The sequence below is a fragment of the Taudactylus pleione genome, unplaced genomic scaffold (assembly GCF_031769625.1).
Source record: "Taudactylus pleione unplaced genomic scaffold, aTauple2 ptg000529l, whole genome shotgun sequence".
Classification (NCBI taxonomy): domain Eukaryota; kingdom Metazoa; phylum Chordata; class Amphibia; order Anura; family Myobatrachidae; genus Taudactylus; species Taudactylus pleione.
Genome location: NW_028284931.1, coordinates 3,244,826 through 3,265,113, shown reverse-complemented (window position 1 = coordinate 3,265,113; position 20,288 = coordinate 3,244,826). Strand labels below are relative to the sequence as shown.

At 42.7% G+C, this 20,288-nt stretch overlaps 1 protein-coding gene across 3 annotated transcripts in view; it reads right to left on the bottom strand.

Moving 5' to 3' along the window:
- The window catches only part of NFIC (nuclear factor I C), a 185,891-nt gene that overhangs the window by 92,814 nt on the left and 72,789 nt on the right, over window positions 1-20,288 (bottom strand). For all 3 annotated transcript variants that reach the window (XR_015870072.1, XM_088450827.1, XM_088450826.1), the window contains exons 3-4: window positions 4,228-4,299; window positions 4,054-4,128 (exon numbers count right to left, since the gene is read on the bottom strand). Coding sequence is in view for 2 of the 3 variants with exons in the window: in XM_088450827.1 (XP_088306953.1) it covers window positions 4,054-4,128; window positions 4,228-4,299 (147 nt within the window). In the remaining variant the exon portion in view is untranslated. The remainder of the gene's footprint in view (window positions 1-4,053; window positions 4,129-4,227; window positions 4,300-20,288) is intronic.

Genomic DNA, 20,288 nt, shown 5'->3' with positions numbered 1-20,288 from the left:
CACTGCGGATAGGGAATCCTTGGGATTAGATATGTATAATAAAACGTCATCAGCAAATGCCATGAGCCGAACTTCTGTGTTACCTATCGGGATTTACTGAAAGAGAGACGAGGTTTGTAGGATCCTAAAGAGTGGGTCGATAGCTATATTAAAGAATAAGGGCAAAAGGGGACACCCTTGCCGTTTACCTCTATGCATGGTTACAGGAGAACCATATGAGCCATTCATAATTAAAGAAGTGGTAGGAAAGGAATGAAAATAGCGAACCAGTCGTATAAACGAGGGGTCAAAGTCACGTTTCTCACAAACCTGAAACAGATGGGGGCCAAGCTACAGTGTTGAATGCCTTGTGAGTGTCTAAACTCAACAACATACAATCAGGATTCAAGGAATGAGAGGCAGCGATCACAGCCACAAGGGCAGTTCATATCACCTTCACCGATTGGCGACCCTGAACAAAACCCACCTGATGATGAGTTAACAGATCCGGGAGTATACATTAGAGCCTATTATCCATTCATTTTGAAAATATCTTAAATTCAGTATTTGATAAAGAAATGGGTTTATACGCATCCACAGAAGTCGGATCCTTGCCCGGTTTGGGAATCAGAGTTGTATAGGCATTAGTAATTGAGGGATAAGAAGCGTGATCATTAAAGAGTTTAACATATAACTCAAGTAAGGTTTGAGTAATTTCATTCTGGAGTAGTTTAAAATATGCCCAAAGTAACCATCAGGGCCAGGAGATTTATGAGGTGGTAAACTTTTCAATACTGACTCCAATTCCCAGCCTGCTATACTGTATCTGCCGCCAAAAGACCCTTCTGAGTAAATTTATGAAGACTTGCATCCTCCAATAATCTATCATGCAAAGTCGTATCGACATTTTTTTCAGCATAGTCATTGTAGAACTTATTAAATTGTGATAGAATTTCATTAGTCTTAAGGAGGGCTCTGCTAGAGGTCAGATCCTTAATTGTAGAAATAAATTAACGTTTTTCCAAAGCTTCGACATCATAGAAAGTAATTTGCCTGCCGTATTGCCCCATCTATAATTTAGACGCTGACTCGTCTAAGAGGTTAAAAATGACTCTAGTAGCTTTTTGTTTTGTAAATATTGTTCTAAAGTTAAGTCAGAGGGACTACTGAAATAATGATGGAAACTACGTGAAGCAGTTTCCTGCAAGGACTGATATTTCCTAACGTTATTCCTTTTCAATTTCGCAACATAACCCATAATGTGACCCCCTCATCACCGCCTTTGACGCTTCCCAGAAAAGAATTGGATCATCCCAATGGTCTATGTTGCAATCCAAGAAGTAAGTCCAGTTAATAGGACAGAAAACGTTTAAAGTCTTCTGATTGGGCTAGATAATCCAGGAAACGTCAAAAGCAGTCCCGAGAATGAGTAATTTGTAAGTACAAGCACAATTGTATTGGGGCATGATCAGAAACTATAATATCCCCTATGTCCGTTGATTTAACCTGGGTCAGAAGTGAAGTAGTTATTGAGAAATAATCTGTCATGCTTGACTACGTGGAATCCCCTACTGAGGGGCTGAAAGCTGTGGTCCAAGGTTGAGGGAGAAATCGGAGGCGAGAGGCCTGGATATACGTTCTCCTCATCCACAAGTATAGGACATTGACGAGACCTGACCAACGGTGCGGAATCTAACCTGCTGGGAGGTGTTCACCAGTGACCCCTCCAATCGAAATATGGGTTTCAGCTGCTCCAGGCAAGCAGGTCACGGTCCTTTGGTCAGGTATCCGATGCAAGTGGGAAATGGAGAAAGGTATACCGCTATGGTACGGTTTCTATACCTACAGGTACAGAGTAGGCACAAATAGAATTGCTTCCTGAAGTGGTACAATGGGAGACCAGAGGAAAGATCCACAGAGGAGTAGGACGCTCTGCTGGCACTGGAGGAGGGTGGTGATTGAGCTGACTGGGAGAGCGATGACTGCAAGGAGTGCGGATACTGGAGCATCGTTGGTACAGGAGGTGGACTCAGAGATAGTACTAGGATGGAGGTGCACTAAGTATATACAACATGCGAATCCAGACGCACCCAAGAGTGGTTCAGTGCAAGTACTCGGTTGGTGTGTGCTGAGTACACCAGGGCCCGACAAATGACCAGATATTGCTACCTGGCGACCAGATAATCCAGGATGGGAAGAAGCAGATCCTCGTCAGCCCTAGCAGAGAATATAATTTTTTTTTACTATATATTGCCGACATCGGCTATGATTGAATAGCCCAGCACCGCCTACAGCAGGTGATCTTTGATTGGCTCTCTGCATGCACAACATTATGCAGTGTAGAGGAGCCCAGCAGCAGCAACTGGCATGCAGCCACCGGGACAGACAGGAGGGTGGGAGGTAGATGCGGTCACCATGATGAGCATCACGGTCTGGACGCTCAACCATGCAGCTGCCACGGGTAAAGACACCCAGAAAGCCACATCACCAGGAGGACACTGTGCCTGACAGGCCTGAGAGAAATACGTGCCAACACCTGACCGGAGACCAGATTGAGGTGAGAAGCCAAGCAAGGAGTGTGGGGAGAGAAGCCAGCAGAGGGAGCAGAGTACTTGGAGACCGGAGTCTGGGGAGAGGAGCCTGGCTGCTGTGGGGAGTGGGTGAGGTGGCAAAGGCTGCCATGAGCCCGGGAGTGGGTGAGGAGGCTGACTGACAGATTAGGGGAGAGCGGGGATGCTGCTGGAACAGGGGAGTGAATGAGTATGCTGAGACTGGCATAAGGGGAGGGTTAATGTGTGAGGAGGCTGACATCAGGGGTGTCGAGGATGCTGAAGGAATAAGGGAAGTGGTGAGGAGGCTGAGACTGGAATAGGGGAGTGGGTGTGGAGGCTGGCATGACGGGAGAAGAGGCTGTAGGAATGAGGGGACTGGGTGAGGAGGCTGAGGCACGCATGGGGGAGGCTGGCATGAAGGGAGAGGAGGAGGCTGCTGGAATAGGAGAGTGAAAGAGGAGGCTGAGGCTGGCATAAATAAGGGGAGTGGGTGAGGTGGCTGGCATGAGGGGAAAGGAGGAGGCTGCTGGAATAGGAGAGTGAAAGAGGAGGCTGAGGCTGGCATAAATAAGAGGAATGGGTGAGGTGGCTGGCATAGGGTGAGAGGAGGAGGCTGCATATTGCTGGAATAGGGGAGTGGGTGAGAAGGCTAACACTGGCATCCTTTATATTTTAATAGATAAAAGTGAATATTAATACATTTACATAAATTAATACCAATCAGGGAAAATCCATATTTTGAGTTAAAAATGTCAAGACTTGATTCAGAACCCCTTGGACACTCCAAAAGCTGTAATATATACACAGCGAAACGCGTGAGAGGCCTGCCTCTATCCAACAAGTGTTATGTATTGGACACTATAACAAGCCTGGACCAGCTTTCCGGTTACCATTGGATCACCATTTGGATATATCCTGTGCAAATCCTCCTGGACACAAACATCCCTTCCACACCATGGACTTCTGAGGGCTCCAAGTGCAGCATATGGAATTGTATGCCAATAGGACCATCCCTCTATTGGTGCTAGGACTTGGCAACTATATATTGGACACATCACGTTTTCTCAAACTGAGACTGCTAATATTTGGTATCCATCACCCGGAAGCATATACAGAAACAGGCAATACTTTACCTTTAATCAGTTGGAAGAGGCTCAATGCTCAATTTTTCACTGCTCATTTATTATTTCATCTTTTTAGTGTCACAGGTACATTTGACTATTTCTTGATTTTATATTTATTAAAGTGTTTATTATATATATATATATATATATATATATATATATATATATATATGTTTATTATTGACACTTACACACTGTAGCACTGCTACCTTTTCATGTGTTAATGTAGTATTACTGACTTATGTACATTGCTGTAACTAACACATGAGAAAAATACATTTTACAAATGAATTTCACATGTAAGAGTACTACAAAGGGTCACACTCTTTCATTGTCACATGTACATAAGATAACTACCTCAAATGTTAGAATTACTCTAATAAGCGTATGTTACTCACTTCTGGACACTTGGATTAATTCCGTGACACTGAAAACACCAGAAGTGACAAAACTCTCCTGGAAATCTGTAATATCTGCAGAGACAAAATATCAGAAAAACACGACTGCGAATACACTCAATACAGAGACTGACTGGACATAAGCATAGTGAATGCACACCAATGTTCACTTACCCAAATTGATTGGTTTAGTGTCCTCCATGTCTGAGCCAATAACTGTCCGAGGGCTGCTGTCCTGCTCGGAATCTAAACACAGAAATACTCGGAGATTACTATTATTTAATTAAACCTGCATAAAATACTACCAGAAAATACAGAGTGAAATATGTATTTTATTTATTTGCCTAATATTTTTATAGGTTTAATGCAAAACACAAGAAAGCAACAGGAGAAAGCAAAACAATAGGTGAGAATCACCTAAATTACGGCAAGGACGCCTGAAGATACCATTCAGATCTGAAAACATATATGGTATAAGAGAATTAGTGAAAGATACACAAAAAAATGTATATATATATATATATATATATATATATACACACACATGCAGACAACAGAAAGATAAAGGTCTATGTGACCAAAACATTGAACAACGATTGACACAGCTTGTCAGAGTGATTCTTCTCTTAAAGGACCCGTGAGTGCCGTCATTGTACTCCTTTCTGTTGTCTTTTTTATATATATATATATATATATATACTGTGACACAGTTAGGTTAGGGGGTCCCTCTCCTGGGTAGAGGGCTCCTTCCTTATACACACACACAGCAGCAGGGAAACAGCACACCAGTCTGGATGCAAGTACAAGCTGGTCGGCGCCAGTCTTTGTTGTACAATGTCAGAAATAACACAAAGAAAACATAAACGTAAATCCTAGCCCTGTCGGGGCACTAACTTCACAGGTAGTTCCCTCACTACCAGAACCTGGCAGGGCCTAATGCCCTCGCCAGCAACAAAGCACAGCACAGTACTCACAGATAGGTTTTCCAAGTGTCTCTGAGCAAACTCCCTGTCTGCTCTCCCAGGGGAGACAATCAGCCCTCAACACACTAGGCCTATATTGGCCACCCCAATCAAGCCTGTTACCAGGCTGCGAGAACCAAAACCTGGAGTGGCCGTGGGTGGAGCCCTCCCTCACCTCTCACCCACAACCCCCAGGTCCCAAACCGGCTTTTCAAAAAGCCGAAACTCAAGCCTGCTACACTGCAGACTTTCTCCTGGGGATTTTAAACACATAGGACAGGAATCTGGGATAAATGTCCCTGTCACAGACCACTTTACCAGTGATCCTATCACAATACATATATACATGTTATTTTTATTAGCACTCTCAACAGCACAGAGCAACAGCACAAGTTTCCAGCACTATGACAGCCAGGGACAGTTCCCATACAGTTCAAAGCCACACACGAGTACCATCTCACATTGCAACTTGCTGTACCTCCATGCTTAAACTGACTAGAACAGGGGACAGAGCAGCTAAAAGAGATGAGACAGAGAGAGAGAGAGAGAGAGAGAGAGAGAGATACAAGCCAGTTTCTAATCTATGATTCTATGAGGTCGTAATTCGGCTCTGATTATAGCTCCCACATTATGCCAATGCCAACTATTCTCCATGATACTGACATAATTTGCATGCAACATTTCATAAATATGAATTCATGCAGTCCCATCCACATTTCTGTTCTAGGCCTATCCCCATAAACTTCTATCATAAGACTGTCCCTGATTCAGACCCGCTCACTGCCGCAGACAGCTTGCAGGGTCTGTGGGCGTTTTTTTTTTTTTTTTTTACTCCAGGCCGCTCGCAAAGCTATGGGTCTCCACCCACAGCTTGTGCGAGCGGGCTGGAGACCGTCTCAATTATCGTGACCATCGGGCTTGCGACAAGACCCTGTGGTAGGGTCTCAGCTGCCGCAAGCCCGAGTGGACTTCCTGCTCTAATATAGCAGGAAGTCCACTACGGACATCACTAGTGATGTCAGTAGGTCCTCCCACAAACACCAGGCGTTCCTCAGGGAACGCCTGTGTTTCTGCAGCCACCCCCCCACCCGCTTACAAAACGAGACGAGCTGTCACTCACCATCCACAGCCGCCCTGTCTTGTAGTGAGCCCCACAGTGACTGAATTTCAGTCGCTCGGTGGGGCTCGCGCATGCCGGACGCGGCGCGTGCGCAGTAGGGAACCATCGAGCCTCTTGCGAGCGGCTCTGAATTAGGTCCACAGTGTATATACAGATGCTTTGCATTCATGTGCTTTCACAAAGTACCGTGGCCGAAATGAGCAAGGTATAGCACGTGTTTGTGTGAGCTCCCCAGCTATATTATCCTGTTTGCTCATGCTTACTCGGTGTAGTGCAGCTTACTGGTGCCCTGGACTTCGGCTATACCCATCTCCCTCTGTGGGGTCTGGTGGTTGGTGTCATGGAGGTCCCTGGTCTTTGTTGGCTGCATTCCTGCTCTGGGGCCTGGTCCTGGGTTCCTCTCCAATTGTGTCTCATGCTCGCGGCGGTGCAGTCCTTACCGGTGGACAAGTGCCTTTGCCTTTGATTCTATCTCCCAGAATTGTCAAATCTTTTACAAAGCCAACATATTAACTAACCCTATACACAGGTATCTCTGCGTACTTTGTACAAGGTTTCAATAAAACATTTTCAATACAAATAAACTTTGTGTAAAAGTACAGTAGTTTTAGGAAAAATCAAAATTTTTTCATTATTTTTGTAAATGTAAAAAATAAAAATAGCAACATATTTATTCCATAATGATGCAAAAATAATGGCCAAATTGTCACAGTTACAAAGCCGTGTAACATACACTGGCCTTCAAAGAATAGTTTATTTACTCATTCTATGCTTTTAACTGAACATAGCAGTGCTCCCTATATGAATAAGCTGTCAGGACATGCAAAATACAGCAATAAACCTGGCACTGTGCTGTTTCTTTCCGCACATTTCCCAGCTTATGTTCCCAGGTCACCACGTCTCTTTCACTGTCCGCACACTCCATTATTATTATGATGTGACAAGTTATCAACCAGTCCTGTGTGTGTGTGTCCACACTGCCTATTTCCAGCAGCAGTAACCCAGTTCCTCTGATCTCTCCTCTATTCCAGGATCATGATTCCCTTTGCCATCCTCCTGTTACTGTTTTCACGTCTACACTTTTCAATACAGTTTCACGGTTTATACACATTCATATCATTGTCATTTTCAATATTGAACTGCCAGCAGGTGATTCTGTATGTGCAATCTCGCAGTGTCTCTGGGTCTTCCTTTTCTCTCTGCAACCATTTGGTTTGTCCCAGCATCATTCCCCCACCCTTCCCTGTTTCTGCGTCTCTCTATTAATATCCCGCTCCTGCAGACGCTGAGCTCAGCAATTCTTAGGCCCAACCAGCGAGATCCTCACATCTGTCTTCCCTGCAGAGGATCAGAACATCCCCCTACACTGCGCACACTGCCTCTCCCTACCCCATCCACTCTCATCAGAAATGGCACACCTCCTCCCTCTGTTATACAGGAGGGCATTTACTGTGGTCAAAACTAACCTCCCCATCCACCGCTTCCAAAGATATAAAATCAAAACCCAAAATATGTATTAATAGGATATATGTAAACAATGTAAACTAACAAATTAAAATATAGATCAACAATAAAAAAAATATACAGTAACATGTTTATAAATATATTTATATTCAATGAAGTTTAATTATAAATGTAGTAGCATTAACCCTTTCGCTGGTTAGAGTGTTTTCATTCCTGTGCTGACGCCACTTTTCAATACTCCAACATCAATATCACTGTTTATGGTTTTTTTATGCAGTACCCACACCAGAGCCGTAACTAGACATTTTGGTCCCCTGTGCCAGAAAGAGCATTGGCGCCCCACCATACTTTAAACAGAGACAGCGTGTGGGGGCATGGTCACACAATAGTACCAATTCCAATGACACTAAACAGCAGTGCAACCTTATTCACATTACACCGCACAGTAGAAGTAGAGCCCCCTATTCACGTTATGCCACACAGTAGTAATGCCCCTAATACCCATACCATCACATTGTAGTGGTACCTCTTATATACATAAAGCCACACATTAGTAGTGCCCTTATACACATTATGTCACACAGTAATACCCCTTACACATTATGCCACAAATTAGTACTGCCCTTATACGCATTATGCCACACAATGGTGTCCTATAAATAAAAGATATTAACACTACAACCAGGACAGAATTATATAGTGCAGCGAGGACAGTGTATAATTGGAAAATGTATAAATGAGAATAACACCACATGGACATATTGATGGTGCTGCTGCCTGCTGCCCAGGGGGAGGGGGCAGAACTATGGGACACAATGGAGGTGCCTGCTGCTGGGCGCCAGCACTGAAGGGGCACCTCCTCCATTGCCCACAATATATACACCCCACTTAAGGCTATAAATATGTACCCGAAGTGTACCATCACAGCCGCCCAATACATGCCACCTCTTCCCGGCACCTGAGAAGCTACCATAACCTTATACTAGTGGAGGGCTCAGTGTCAGACCATCAGATGCCGCTTCCGTCTATCTATAGCCTGTCGCTGCTCCTCAGCAGCTTTTCATGCCAGGATGACTCTCGCGCCCCCCCCCCCCCCCACCCACATCTTCCCGTCCCACTCCTCCCTGGTGGCAACTCTAGCCACGGACATGTGCAGCGGGCCGTGCATAAGCGCGGCTGCAGATCTTCCAGGAGCTGGATGTCAACAAAGATGCACCAGACAGAGCTGTGGGTAGAAGGGGGGGGGATGGGGCAGGAAGATACTGAAGGTGCTGCTGTTTAGGGGGGGGTGATCGTGAGGTGGATTGCGGGCATGAAGACAGTGAAGGTGCTGTTTTTCAGGTGGGGATCGGAGGGGGGGGGCGCTGGGATGTATGGTGATACTGAAGGTGCTGCTGTTCGGTGTGTGATTGGGGGGTGATGCTGAAGGTGCTGATGTTTGCAAGGGGAGAGGGCATACGGGCATGCAGAGACAGTACCTGAGCTGCTGAAGCCGCTAGTGTCCTCCTCTGTTTCGCTGAAAGCATCACACTTCGACCTCCACCGCTATTGGCCTATGCACCACTGCTGTCATTGGCACAGTGATCTGTCTGGGAGGCGGAGCTCCGGACTGCATGGAACAAGCCGGGCGCTCTGCTAGTGACATGAAGGCACCCGGCAAAAAGAGATTGTGGTGACGGCCGGTTCTGTCCCAGGACATCCTGCTCTCTTTGCGGTGGCACCGGCCGCACCACCCTAGTAACGGCCCTGACCCACACAAATTATACTCCTATCGTCTACAAGTCATGTTACACATAACGCGTGAGCACCATGCAACTTGGTAGTGATGCGATTATGATGCACATGCCTCTTCTGCTGATTAAAATGATATGCGGCATGCCTATATTGTGTGTGCGATTACAGTTATATCTGCATGTGAAATGCTACGTTACAGTGTCATCGGCTGTGACTCTGTAATGTAGCATTTTGCATGCAGATACAGCTGGAGTCACACACGGAAAAGCTGCTTGTGCGGCATGCCTTTATATTTTGTGTGTGACTTCGGTTATATTGCATGCGAAATGCTACGTTACAGTGTCAGCGGCTGTGACTCTGTAATGGAGCACTTTGCATGCAGATGCAGCCGCAGTCACACACAGAGTATAGGCATGCCGCCATACCATTAGTACCATTAGTAAATGTTTCTTCATACATTTAGCCTCAATATATATTTAAATTCCAATAAAGTGAACTTAATCAAACATGATTTTTTTTCTTTATTATGAACACCAGAAAGAAATGTGTTTCTTTTTTCAACATTAATCCACCTTTCTAAACAATCAGCAGGCTTCTAAATGTAGTTTTATACCTACAAATCTGCACTTGAAAATTATGTATTTAAAAATGTCTTACTATTTGTATGAATAATAATAATAAGGCCTACAATATTTTAAAATAGACAAATTACCACATTAACTTAGGGGCCCCCCTTTTTTATTTGACACAAAATGAGGGGAGATTTGGACTTTAGTTCCTCCCCATCTGTGAAAATGTTTATTTTTGTGTACTTTTTCAGTTATTGTTTGATTATTTTTATAGCCCTATTGGGGGAGATCTGGACTACATTATTATTTTGAAGTGCCAGGGTTTAGCTTTTATATGGGCACGCTGTTTAAAAGAGGGAATTCCCCTCTTTAAATCTAGGGCACCCCCATCTTTTTATATTATATGGTTTCGGTTATAGAGGGATTTAAAAGCGTCCCCCAACATTTTTTCTTACAATGGTGCTGGTCAAAAACACTGATTTTTGAAACCTGATAAAGCATGCATACCACATAATTCCTATAAATGTACCGCACACATATAGTGCATCACTAATATCCAGTAACCCCCCGCAGACCTTTAACCCCTTACCAGGAAGCAAAGCGTCCAGTTATGAATAAAATATCTGTAGATATTATATCAGACATCTGATTACTTCAGACTGATATCAGATGCATTGTACAGTATTTTTAATGGGTATACTCCCCAGCATGCAAGTAGAGGAAAAGACCTCCTCAGTTGTGTTCTGCATTATTTTCTTTGTTGCAACAATCGGCTTATGCTGGACATATGCGTTCAGATAAAATGCCTGTCAGACCAACATACATTTTATGTAATCTACTAAATTGTGCACTTTGAAAAAAAAAAGTTGTAGAGATCTATGCACTGCCCCTCGTGTATATATGCATGTACTCTCTTGTAGCTTGCTCTGGTAACTTGCCAGTCCTCATTTTACCGACTCTGACATCCTTCTCCCCTGTATTTGGAGAGGAAGTCATGGCCCTCATCCGGTCCTGCCCCCTTCCACCTTCTCCCTTGACCCTATCCCTTCACGTCTCCTCCACTAACTCTCTACTTGTGCCTGTTCCTATCTAGCCCACCTCCTCAATCTCTCCCTTTCATCTGGCACTGTCCTTTCAGCATTCAAGCAAGCCCTTGTCTCCCCCATTCTTAAAAAACCTACCCTTGATCCTAACACTCTCTCCAACTACCGTCCCATCTCTCTCCTCCCTTTTGCCTCCAAGCTACTTGAGCGTGTTGTTTACAACCGCCATACCACCTTTCTTTCCTCAAAATCCCTCCTCGACCCTGTTAAGTCTGGCTTCCGTTCTTTCTACTCCACTGAAACTGCCCTCACAAAAGTCAGTAATGACCTCCTTACTGCCAAATCCAAGGGCCACTACTCTCTGCTCATTCTCTTTGACCTCTCTGCTGCTTTTGACACTGTGGACCACCCTCTCCTGCTGCAAATCCTTTACTCCCTTGGTCTACGTGACACTGACCTCTCCTGGCTATCCTCCTACCTCTCTGACTGATCCTTCTGTCTCCTCTCATGACTCCTCTTCTCCCCCACAGCCTTTTTGCAGTAGGTGTTCCCCAAGGTTCTGTTCTTGGACCTCTCCTATGCTCACTCTATATGTCCTCTCTAGGTGAACTCATCAGCTCTTTTGACCTCCATTATCATCTTTATGCTCAGATACTCAGATCTACCTTTCCTCCCCTGACCTCTCCCCCTCTCTCCTCACTCGTATCTCCAACTTTCTCTCTACTATCTCTTCCTGGAAGTCCCAGCAATTTCTTAAACTTAATATGTCTAAGACTGAGCTGATCATTTTCCCACCCTCCAACATAACCGCACTTTCCACCATTTCTTTATCAATTGATAGAACAACTAACTGCGCTAGCCCCAAAGTACGCTGTCTTGGAGTTATCCTGGATGCCGCCATCTCCTTCAAACCACATATCCAGAATCTCTCACAGTCCTGTCGTTTCCATCTTAAAAATATTTCCAAAATTAGACCCTTTCTCACCCAGGATGCCACTAAAACCCTCATACACTCACTGGTTATCTCCAGATTGGACTACTGTAACCGCCTCCTATCTGGCCTCCCCAACTTCCATCTCTCTCCTCTCCAGTCTGTCCTCAATGCTGCTGCTTGGCTTATCTTCCTCTCTAAACGCTCTACATCTGCCTCCCCTCTCCTACAAGCCCTTCTCTGGCTCCCCTTCCAACATCTGGGCCTCAATGAATTGTTATGTTTCATATGTTTCCTATGACATAGATGTCTTTGTTGATACTTACCTTATATAGTACTTATTCTGTTCTGATAGAGATCTGCCCCTGCATAGTATAGCAGGATATGCGCCAGGCTTACCCTTTATGATACTGATGCTGGAAATGAGGGCTAATGTCCTGCATATTTTGACATTCTTCTATCCACACCACACATTGCCCATATAGCACAGCGCACCCTGTTTGTCCTTTTATTAGTTGTACATTTTAATTTTCGGTACATACATTTATAAGCTCCTGACAACCTACGGTAGACTGTTTTAGTTAGGGCCCTGTGATACATGTACCTGACTCACTATGACCTCTTGAGGTGTTGCCACTATAGCAGAGTATATTGCCCATCAGGATTATAAAGTACTTGGCTTCTAGTTCTTTGCATATATTATACATGCCCTCCTCTGCGCTTACCATATCGCTTTATGGATTCTGCAATGTTGCTCTGCTTCATATTTTGTTAACCATTTCCTCTGCAGCATTAATTGTCCTTGTCACTATGGTGATGGTACACACAACCGGGATCACATCTCCTGGAGATGACCACTCCATGGGCATGGGGTCGTGCCAGTGATGTCATCAGGTCTCCAGTGGGAGTTGTGGCGGGAATGGATTGAGCACGTAGGTGGATGCACAGGTATTTCTATTTCATGTTCTTATTAATTTCTGATATGTCTTGATAAAAGAGAGAGATCTCTGAAAAGTCGACCACACATAAGACTGTGTCTGCATTATTTCTACATTGTGAGACTCTGAGTGCGTCAGCTTCTAGTTCACTACTTTACACTTTTGAAAGGCACCAGAGCAAGCTGTGAGAGTACATGAAAGTAACGAACATTGTGGTGAGGTATGATATAGATATAGTATATATATATATATATATATATATATATATATATATAGAGAGAGAGAGAGAGAGAGAGAGAGAGAGAGAGAGAGAGAGAGAGAGAGAGAGAGAGAGAGAGAGAGACAGAGACAGAGTTCACATACCGGCACTCCCCTCTCCATTCATATAACTGCAGCGGTGCTCAATCCACATAATGTAAACATAGAAGCAAAATGATGGCATTCCTGGACTTCTCTCATAAATGATACACGGTCACACAGCTTACTGCCAAGCATTAATGAGTGACCATAAAAAGTCATAATTAATAGTGAATGATAAAAATAAAATATGATAATGTAAAACCAGCTGCAGCACCCCGATGATGAGTTTGTGGATATTCAATAAATTTCCTTACTAACAAGAAAAGCGGACAAAATACAAGACTTGTGTCTTGATTACATCATTTCTGCCACACCAATACTTTTGTTTTCACAATATAAGCGCAGCACCAATCTATTGCTTATAACTGCAGGCTACCCTTCCCCAATTTTGGGACTCATTTATCAATGAGTTTTATCATTCACAACGAGTGATAAAACATTTTGCGTATGATAAATGGTGCTCCAGCCAATCAGCTCCCAACTATCATTTTTCAAAAAGCTGACAGTTGGGAGCTGATTGGCTGGAGCACCATTATCATACGCAACAAGTTTTAGCACTCGTTGTGAATGATAAAACTCATTGATAAATGAGGCCTTAAGTCTGTATTGTGACATAAGTGCAGGTTGCCCTTCCCCCACTAAGACAGTATTGTCACAGAAGCTTCTACTGAACATATCTATGTGGTGACAATAATACAAGAAAACTACAGGCAAAATTCCTCGGTAAATATTGCTGGACAGTTCTATTGTTTAGTTATTCTTGACACATTAATTGAGTATTGAAAAGTATTTTAAATACATTATATAATCCAGTAGTAGGTGTGCAAATTAGCTGATCTTCTAACATAAGGTTTACTTGCTAGTCTGAATCATTAATCACTATTTCAAACGGAAAATGTACAACAGTTAAGTACAGATAACCAAAGCATTTACTAATACAAACTCCATAAATAGGGTCATTTATTGTGAGGAGGGGTCCAAAAAATAAGTACAGTAGACAATGGATTTGCAATGCTGAACCCTCATGCAGAGAAATAATTTCATATATGGAACAGGCACAATGGGTGTGCTAAACTAACTAAAATTTTAACATGAATGTCATGAATATGTTTTATCAGGACTTAGGAAAATAATATAAAAATATGGTCATGATTACTCCCAAAGTTTTGAGTACCTGTGAACCCACTGTAAGTAAACTACTGTAGCTGCTAATATATGTTGATATTAGTCCCGGTTTCATTGATCTATCATTCATAATAGATTATTTGTACATTTGTGTGACAGACCATTTAGACAGTGTTTATGTTAAAGATTTCAAATGCTGTGCCTATAATAGTGATGCTGAATTCCAGGGCATTATATTTCCTATAGTGGTTCTCAAACTTTCTTGAATCCCGGCGCACTAGAATATTAGTATGTTTTTCTTCGTGGTGCCCCTAGCCAAAAGTTTCCTATTGAGAAATTTATTGAAAATGTTTAAATTAAATAAATTGTGCTTAAATGTCATCCTTAGATTCAGTTATGTGGTGGTGGATAGAGTGGCTCTTCTGTTTGTCCACATATTTTATGATTGACAGCCAACAGCTCTAGTTTAGCCTATCACATGGACCATATATAATTTAATTTAGACCTGGATAACCACAAGTGGCTTGAGTGACCCAGTTTGGGAACCACTGCTATAGGGGCATATATGAAAAACATACACTTAATAACCCATATTTGAGAAGGCCACTTTATATATTTATAATCTGGAAATCTAGCAACTATGGGGGGGGGGGCTGGAGGTGTGCGTGCACCGTGTGCCGGATTATTGAGGTGCCGATGTCCGGTGCAAAAATTATGGGCGGGCGGCATGAGCGGTCACCCCCGTGGCCACCAAACCTGCTATACACATCCCTGCAGGGCCAAAGCAAACCTGCACAACAGGGAGATGCCAGACTGGAGAGGCGATCTCCCTGTAGCTGCTGCCGAGTCCATTGATGCTGCAGACTACTGCTGCGCCTGTCAAGCTGTATTACATGCAGCGGCAGCCTGCTGCAGAGAAGTGCGGCTGAGCCTCCCTGAGAGGTTCTTCGCACAGTCCCCTGCTGTTTTAACTTCCCCCTCCCTTCCTTCCTCCCCTATCCTTTGCTTCCCGCTCCTCCGCTGCGCTGCACTTGAACAGTGACACTCCTCCCCCGTTGGAAGCCTAGCTGGAAGGGTCTTGACATTAAGCACATATCGGGGGAAGTCGGAGTGCCAGTGACTGCAGAGGTGCTGAGTGGATAGCTGGTGGCAGCCAGGCAGCGGGACTCCAGAGTAGATGCGGCCAGCTGCACCCGGTGGCTCTCAGTATGCCGGGAAAGAAAGAATAATGGAGGTAAGTCTCCTGGCAAAGGTGGAGGGGTCCTAAGTTTGTCCAGGAAGAGGGAGGGGGGTTCTAAGTGCCCTGTATGGAGGAGAGGGTGGGGGGCTAAGTGTACCAATGGAAGGGGAGGGGGGTGCTTAATGTGGCCATTGAGAGATGGGTTGCTATGTGTACCCAGGAGCTAAATTTGCCTAGCAAGGGAAGTGAGGGGTGCTAAGTGTGACCACTAAGTGAGGGGTTGCTATATTTGCCCAGTAAACAGGAGATGATTTTTAAGTGTGCTCACTAAGGGAAGGTGTCAAGTGAGCCCAATAAGGTTGGGGGTTCAGTCCTGGCACTGTCCTATCTTGGTTCTGTTGCTGTCTCCCCTGTCCTGAACCTCTCACCTCTGTCCTACCCTGCCCTCTTTGTTCTGTCACCTCTGTCCTGTCCCCTATTTCCTGCCTTGTAACTTCTGTCCTGTCACTGTCACCTCTGCCCTGGCTCTATCCCCTCTTTCCTGTCCCTGTTACCCCTCTATGCTGTCCCGTCTGTTCTATCTTGGCCCTGTCACCTCTATCCTGGACCCTCTATCCAGGTCCCTGTCACTTTTGTTCTGGCCCTGTCCCTTTTTCCTGTCTCTGTCACCTTTATACTTTCCCTGTCAGCTGTCCTGGTTCTGTCAATGCTGTCCTGGCATTGTCACATATACCCTGGTCCTGTCATCTCTATCCTGTTCGTGTCCACTTCGTTTAGTCCCTGTCACCTCTATCCTAGAGATATCAATAGATCTATTTTTACATACAAACTTGTTTGGACAGGGGACCTGGCGTTCTCTATATAAATATATATATATATATATATATATATATATATATATATATCTATATATACACATTTTTAGATATATTTATAGATGGATGAATATTTAATTCATGTCAGAAAAGGCCATCATCAGGCGGAGCTCCAAATTACTGTCTTGCCCCTGGTGACAAAAATCCTAGTTTCGGCCCTGATTCATAGATATACAAAATGGACAAAAAAGATAGATAAGGAGTTCTCATAATAACAAATGACAATATGTCACAAAATTATGAAATCAAATCAGTACTAATATCAGTTGTCAGGCTGGAATATGCCAACTAATCAAATTTGAATATTACTGCAATAACATACATTACTGTAGTGGATATCTGATAACTTGAGATCATCTATTATGTAGTCTTGATAATATATACGTATAGACTTGACTTACACTGGCAGATGGAGCTCCAGATTATATTATTGATATGTTGGGACTCATAGCACCTGAATATCAAGATTACTTAGAAACGAGTTTTTCTAATAATCTGGGTGTAGAGTTCCTAGTGGTATGGAATATTGTACTAATTTTCCAGGAATATTAGACTAATATTTTGATTGAATATATTATGGAATATATATATATATATATATATATATATATATATATATATACTGTATGCAACTCAGTGGATCTTCTTTTCCATTTTCTGATTTGTTGTATTTGAGAACTAGAGAACTAGGCATTCAAGTAGCAGCAGAGCTACAAACTGTATTTTTGAATTTATTTGTTTAATGGCTTATTTGTAGAACTATTTTCTTTTCTTGGTCCTGATATACAGTAGTTCTGAAATATTCATGCTTTCTATGGATCTGAATTTGAATTATTACTAATATGTTATGTTCCAGAGAAAAGATATCCCAGTTATAGAATTCCTCAATCAAAGTATATTTGGAACATACAAGGTAATAAAACCGATGGTAAAATAAATTAGCTACTCCTAGCGACCCCAAATAGAAAGTGGGTGATGTCAGAATTTTTTATTTTTTGGGGGGATCAGTTTGCTACTGGGGAAGTGGACAACTGCTCGACTGGCAGCAAATTACATGATAAGTTTGTCAGTGTGAGTTTTCTGATTTTAATTTATGCTTTATTATAAGAAGAATAATTTAGCATTTATATTTTATTTGGTTTGCAGTATCTCTGGGTAATTTAGATACCAATTGTATAGTGAGAAACATTTAGGTTGTAACTTAAGGCTTCCTGACGAGTGACAGCTCTTTAAACAAATGGTAATGGTTGCAGAACTGGGTGGTTATAAGTGTGAGATATGTTTTATGGGACTTTCGTTATTATTGCCGCATACCAGGTGGTTTGGTTTTGACTATCCATTATTTTCATGCAGGCATCACACATGCTTCATTGAGGTTTGTCACTGAAAATGAACCTAAGTGTTCACTAGGTGCAAAAACAAGAGCATTACGTTAAACAAGATGCACAGCTTCTCACTGTGCCACTCGCTTATAAATGAACATCATTGTCTGCTCAACAAAATGTCAGAGAATGGGATTTGGGCAGCTATTCAGGCAACAGGATAACATAGCCGAAAATATGCTGCTGTTAACCCATAATACATATCAGCATATAGACATGGACTTTTGGAAGCCTGAGATCTATCTCAAACACTACATCAATGCACTGATCACCTATTTAGTGCTTTCATATGTTATGAATATATGCTAAAATGTACACAGGGGTCCCAAGTTAGACAAAATGATTAAGATAAAATATATTTCTTCAAAACAAAACAGCATCTAAAACTATATAAAATAAGATGCAGTAAAATGTTATAGAACACAAATAAAATACAAGTATTTACTTGTAAAGTCCTATTTAAAGCAATAAACATTATATAATATTATATAAACGCTTTGTTCCTGTTATTCAACATGGTGAAAGGAACGAGAAATTATAACTATAACTTCTGCAGCTCCACAATTTAACTAATCCAGGCATGAAATAGTTAATCTGAAAATGCATTATACAATTCTGGCACCAGAACATGCTGTTCCTTATAGTCCCTACCCCGTGTAAAATGAGCAACATCTGTTTGTTTATTTCTGGTACAAATTTTTTCTGCCAGTATTTATACATCGATATTGTATCTTGTATCTCTGTGAACATACACTACATGATTTCAACTACTCTTGCTTTCTAGCACTATCATATACAGTGCTGATCACATATCCAGTACACAGACGTAGTGTTGGGGTGGAGTCTTTCAAAATGTTTGCGTTCGTTAAAGAACAAAGTAGGGTGTGGGGTGGGGGTTGACACCTAGGGTCATGCGATACCTATGTAATGTCTAAATGGACATTTTTTTTCTTCTTCTACATTTACCCCTCCATTTCCCTGCTCTCTCCCTCTCTGTTTTTACAGAACGGCGGCCATTTTGTGCTTTCCGTTTGTGGATATGTGCATTGTGTGAAAAGGACTGAGGAGGATGGGGAGTGAAAAGGGTGCCCGTCAGATTTTTATCCCTGCCCACTGATAAAATGTAACCTTTGAAATGAATAGGAAGATGGCACTGAGAAAACACTACAGTTGACGAGTTCCATGGTAGGCAGATACTCTGGTAGGCAAGGAGTTAATATTGAAAGCTAAGGGGACAGCCTTCGTAAGGCACACCCCAAAAATGTGTGATGATCAATGAAGTCACTTTGCATATGAGAGGACATACTACAGGGTTAAATCTTGTAGTATGCAAGCCTGCCAAATAAAGTAGTTGAATTTGGCAAGCGCCCTCTTTCCTCACTCTCTTCTCTCCCTCCTTCTCTCTGTGAGTTCCACACCCTCTTTTCAGCTGTTCATTCTATTTCCTTCTCTTACTTCCTCTTGTCTTATACACTCTCTCCTATTTCTCAAGCTTTCTATTATTTTCTGTCGTGACTCTTCAACAACACTCACCTTTCTCTCTTCCATTTCTTATACTTTTCCATCCTATTAGTGTTGTCTGCTAATCAAGAATCACTCTCTCCGATTTCACTCAGTATGTTTTTTCAATTATATAATATTCTTCACCTATCTAGTCTAAAAGTGAGAAATGTCATATCTGTAACATAACGGTCAAACTAAACTTTATAGCCCAACTACACACTTGCTGGAGGGAAAATAAACCATCTACTCCAGTGTTCTCCCCTTAATTTCCACAAAGCTGGGCGGCACCATAGGCAGTCGGAGAAAGGAGTGGTGGGCCCCGCGCACTCATCCACTCCCACCCGGCATACTACCCACTGCCAGATGGCCTCTGGGCAGGAGAGGGGGCAGCTGCGAATCCGCTATGCATGCAGTGGCGGCTCCATGAGACAGCTGGAGAAAGGAAAGAGGGGTGGCACCGTGCACCCTCATCCCTACTCATGCGGCATAACACCCAATGTTACAGCAGCAGTGCACTAGCAGATTTTAATATGACACTGAAGATGGTCTAGTTGGCTGTAATTCAAAATAATTGCAGGCACAGAAAGGAGGAATAATGGTATCGCCAGAACATCACACCTCTGTGACATGGCCTGTTCCTGTGCCACACTTTAATCAGTGAAATGTCAGTGGTTTTGCTTATCTCTATATTCTAGATAGATAGATAGATAGATAAATAGATAGATAGATAGATAGATAGATAGATAGGTAATGCGCATGTATTTTTCACATGCATCCTTAGAGATATTCATATCCATTTATTATGGTACCTCTTAATCCAGGCTAACCTATAAAGCGACCTAGCTAAATGTTCTTAGTCAGTTATGACTAATAAAAATCACCTAAAACTAAGGATTTTGTATTTCTGACATTTAACTTTTACCCCAATTTACACTTTAATTCCTTAGTCACATTATAATTGAATTTATTCTTTTACATCCTATTTTACAATTCATAAAGTATTTTATGGTTTATATAGGACTGTAAAATACCAAAGCTGCCACCATTGC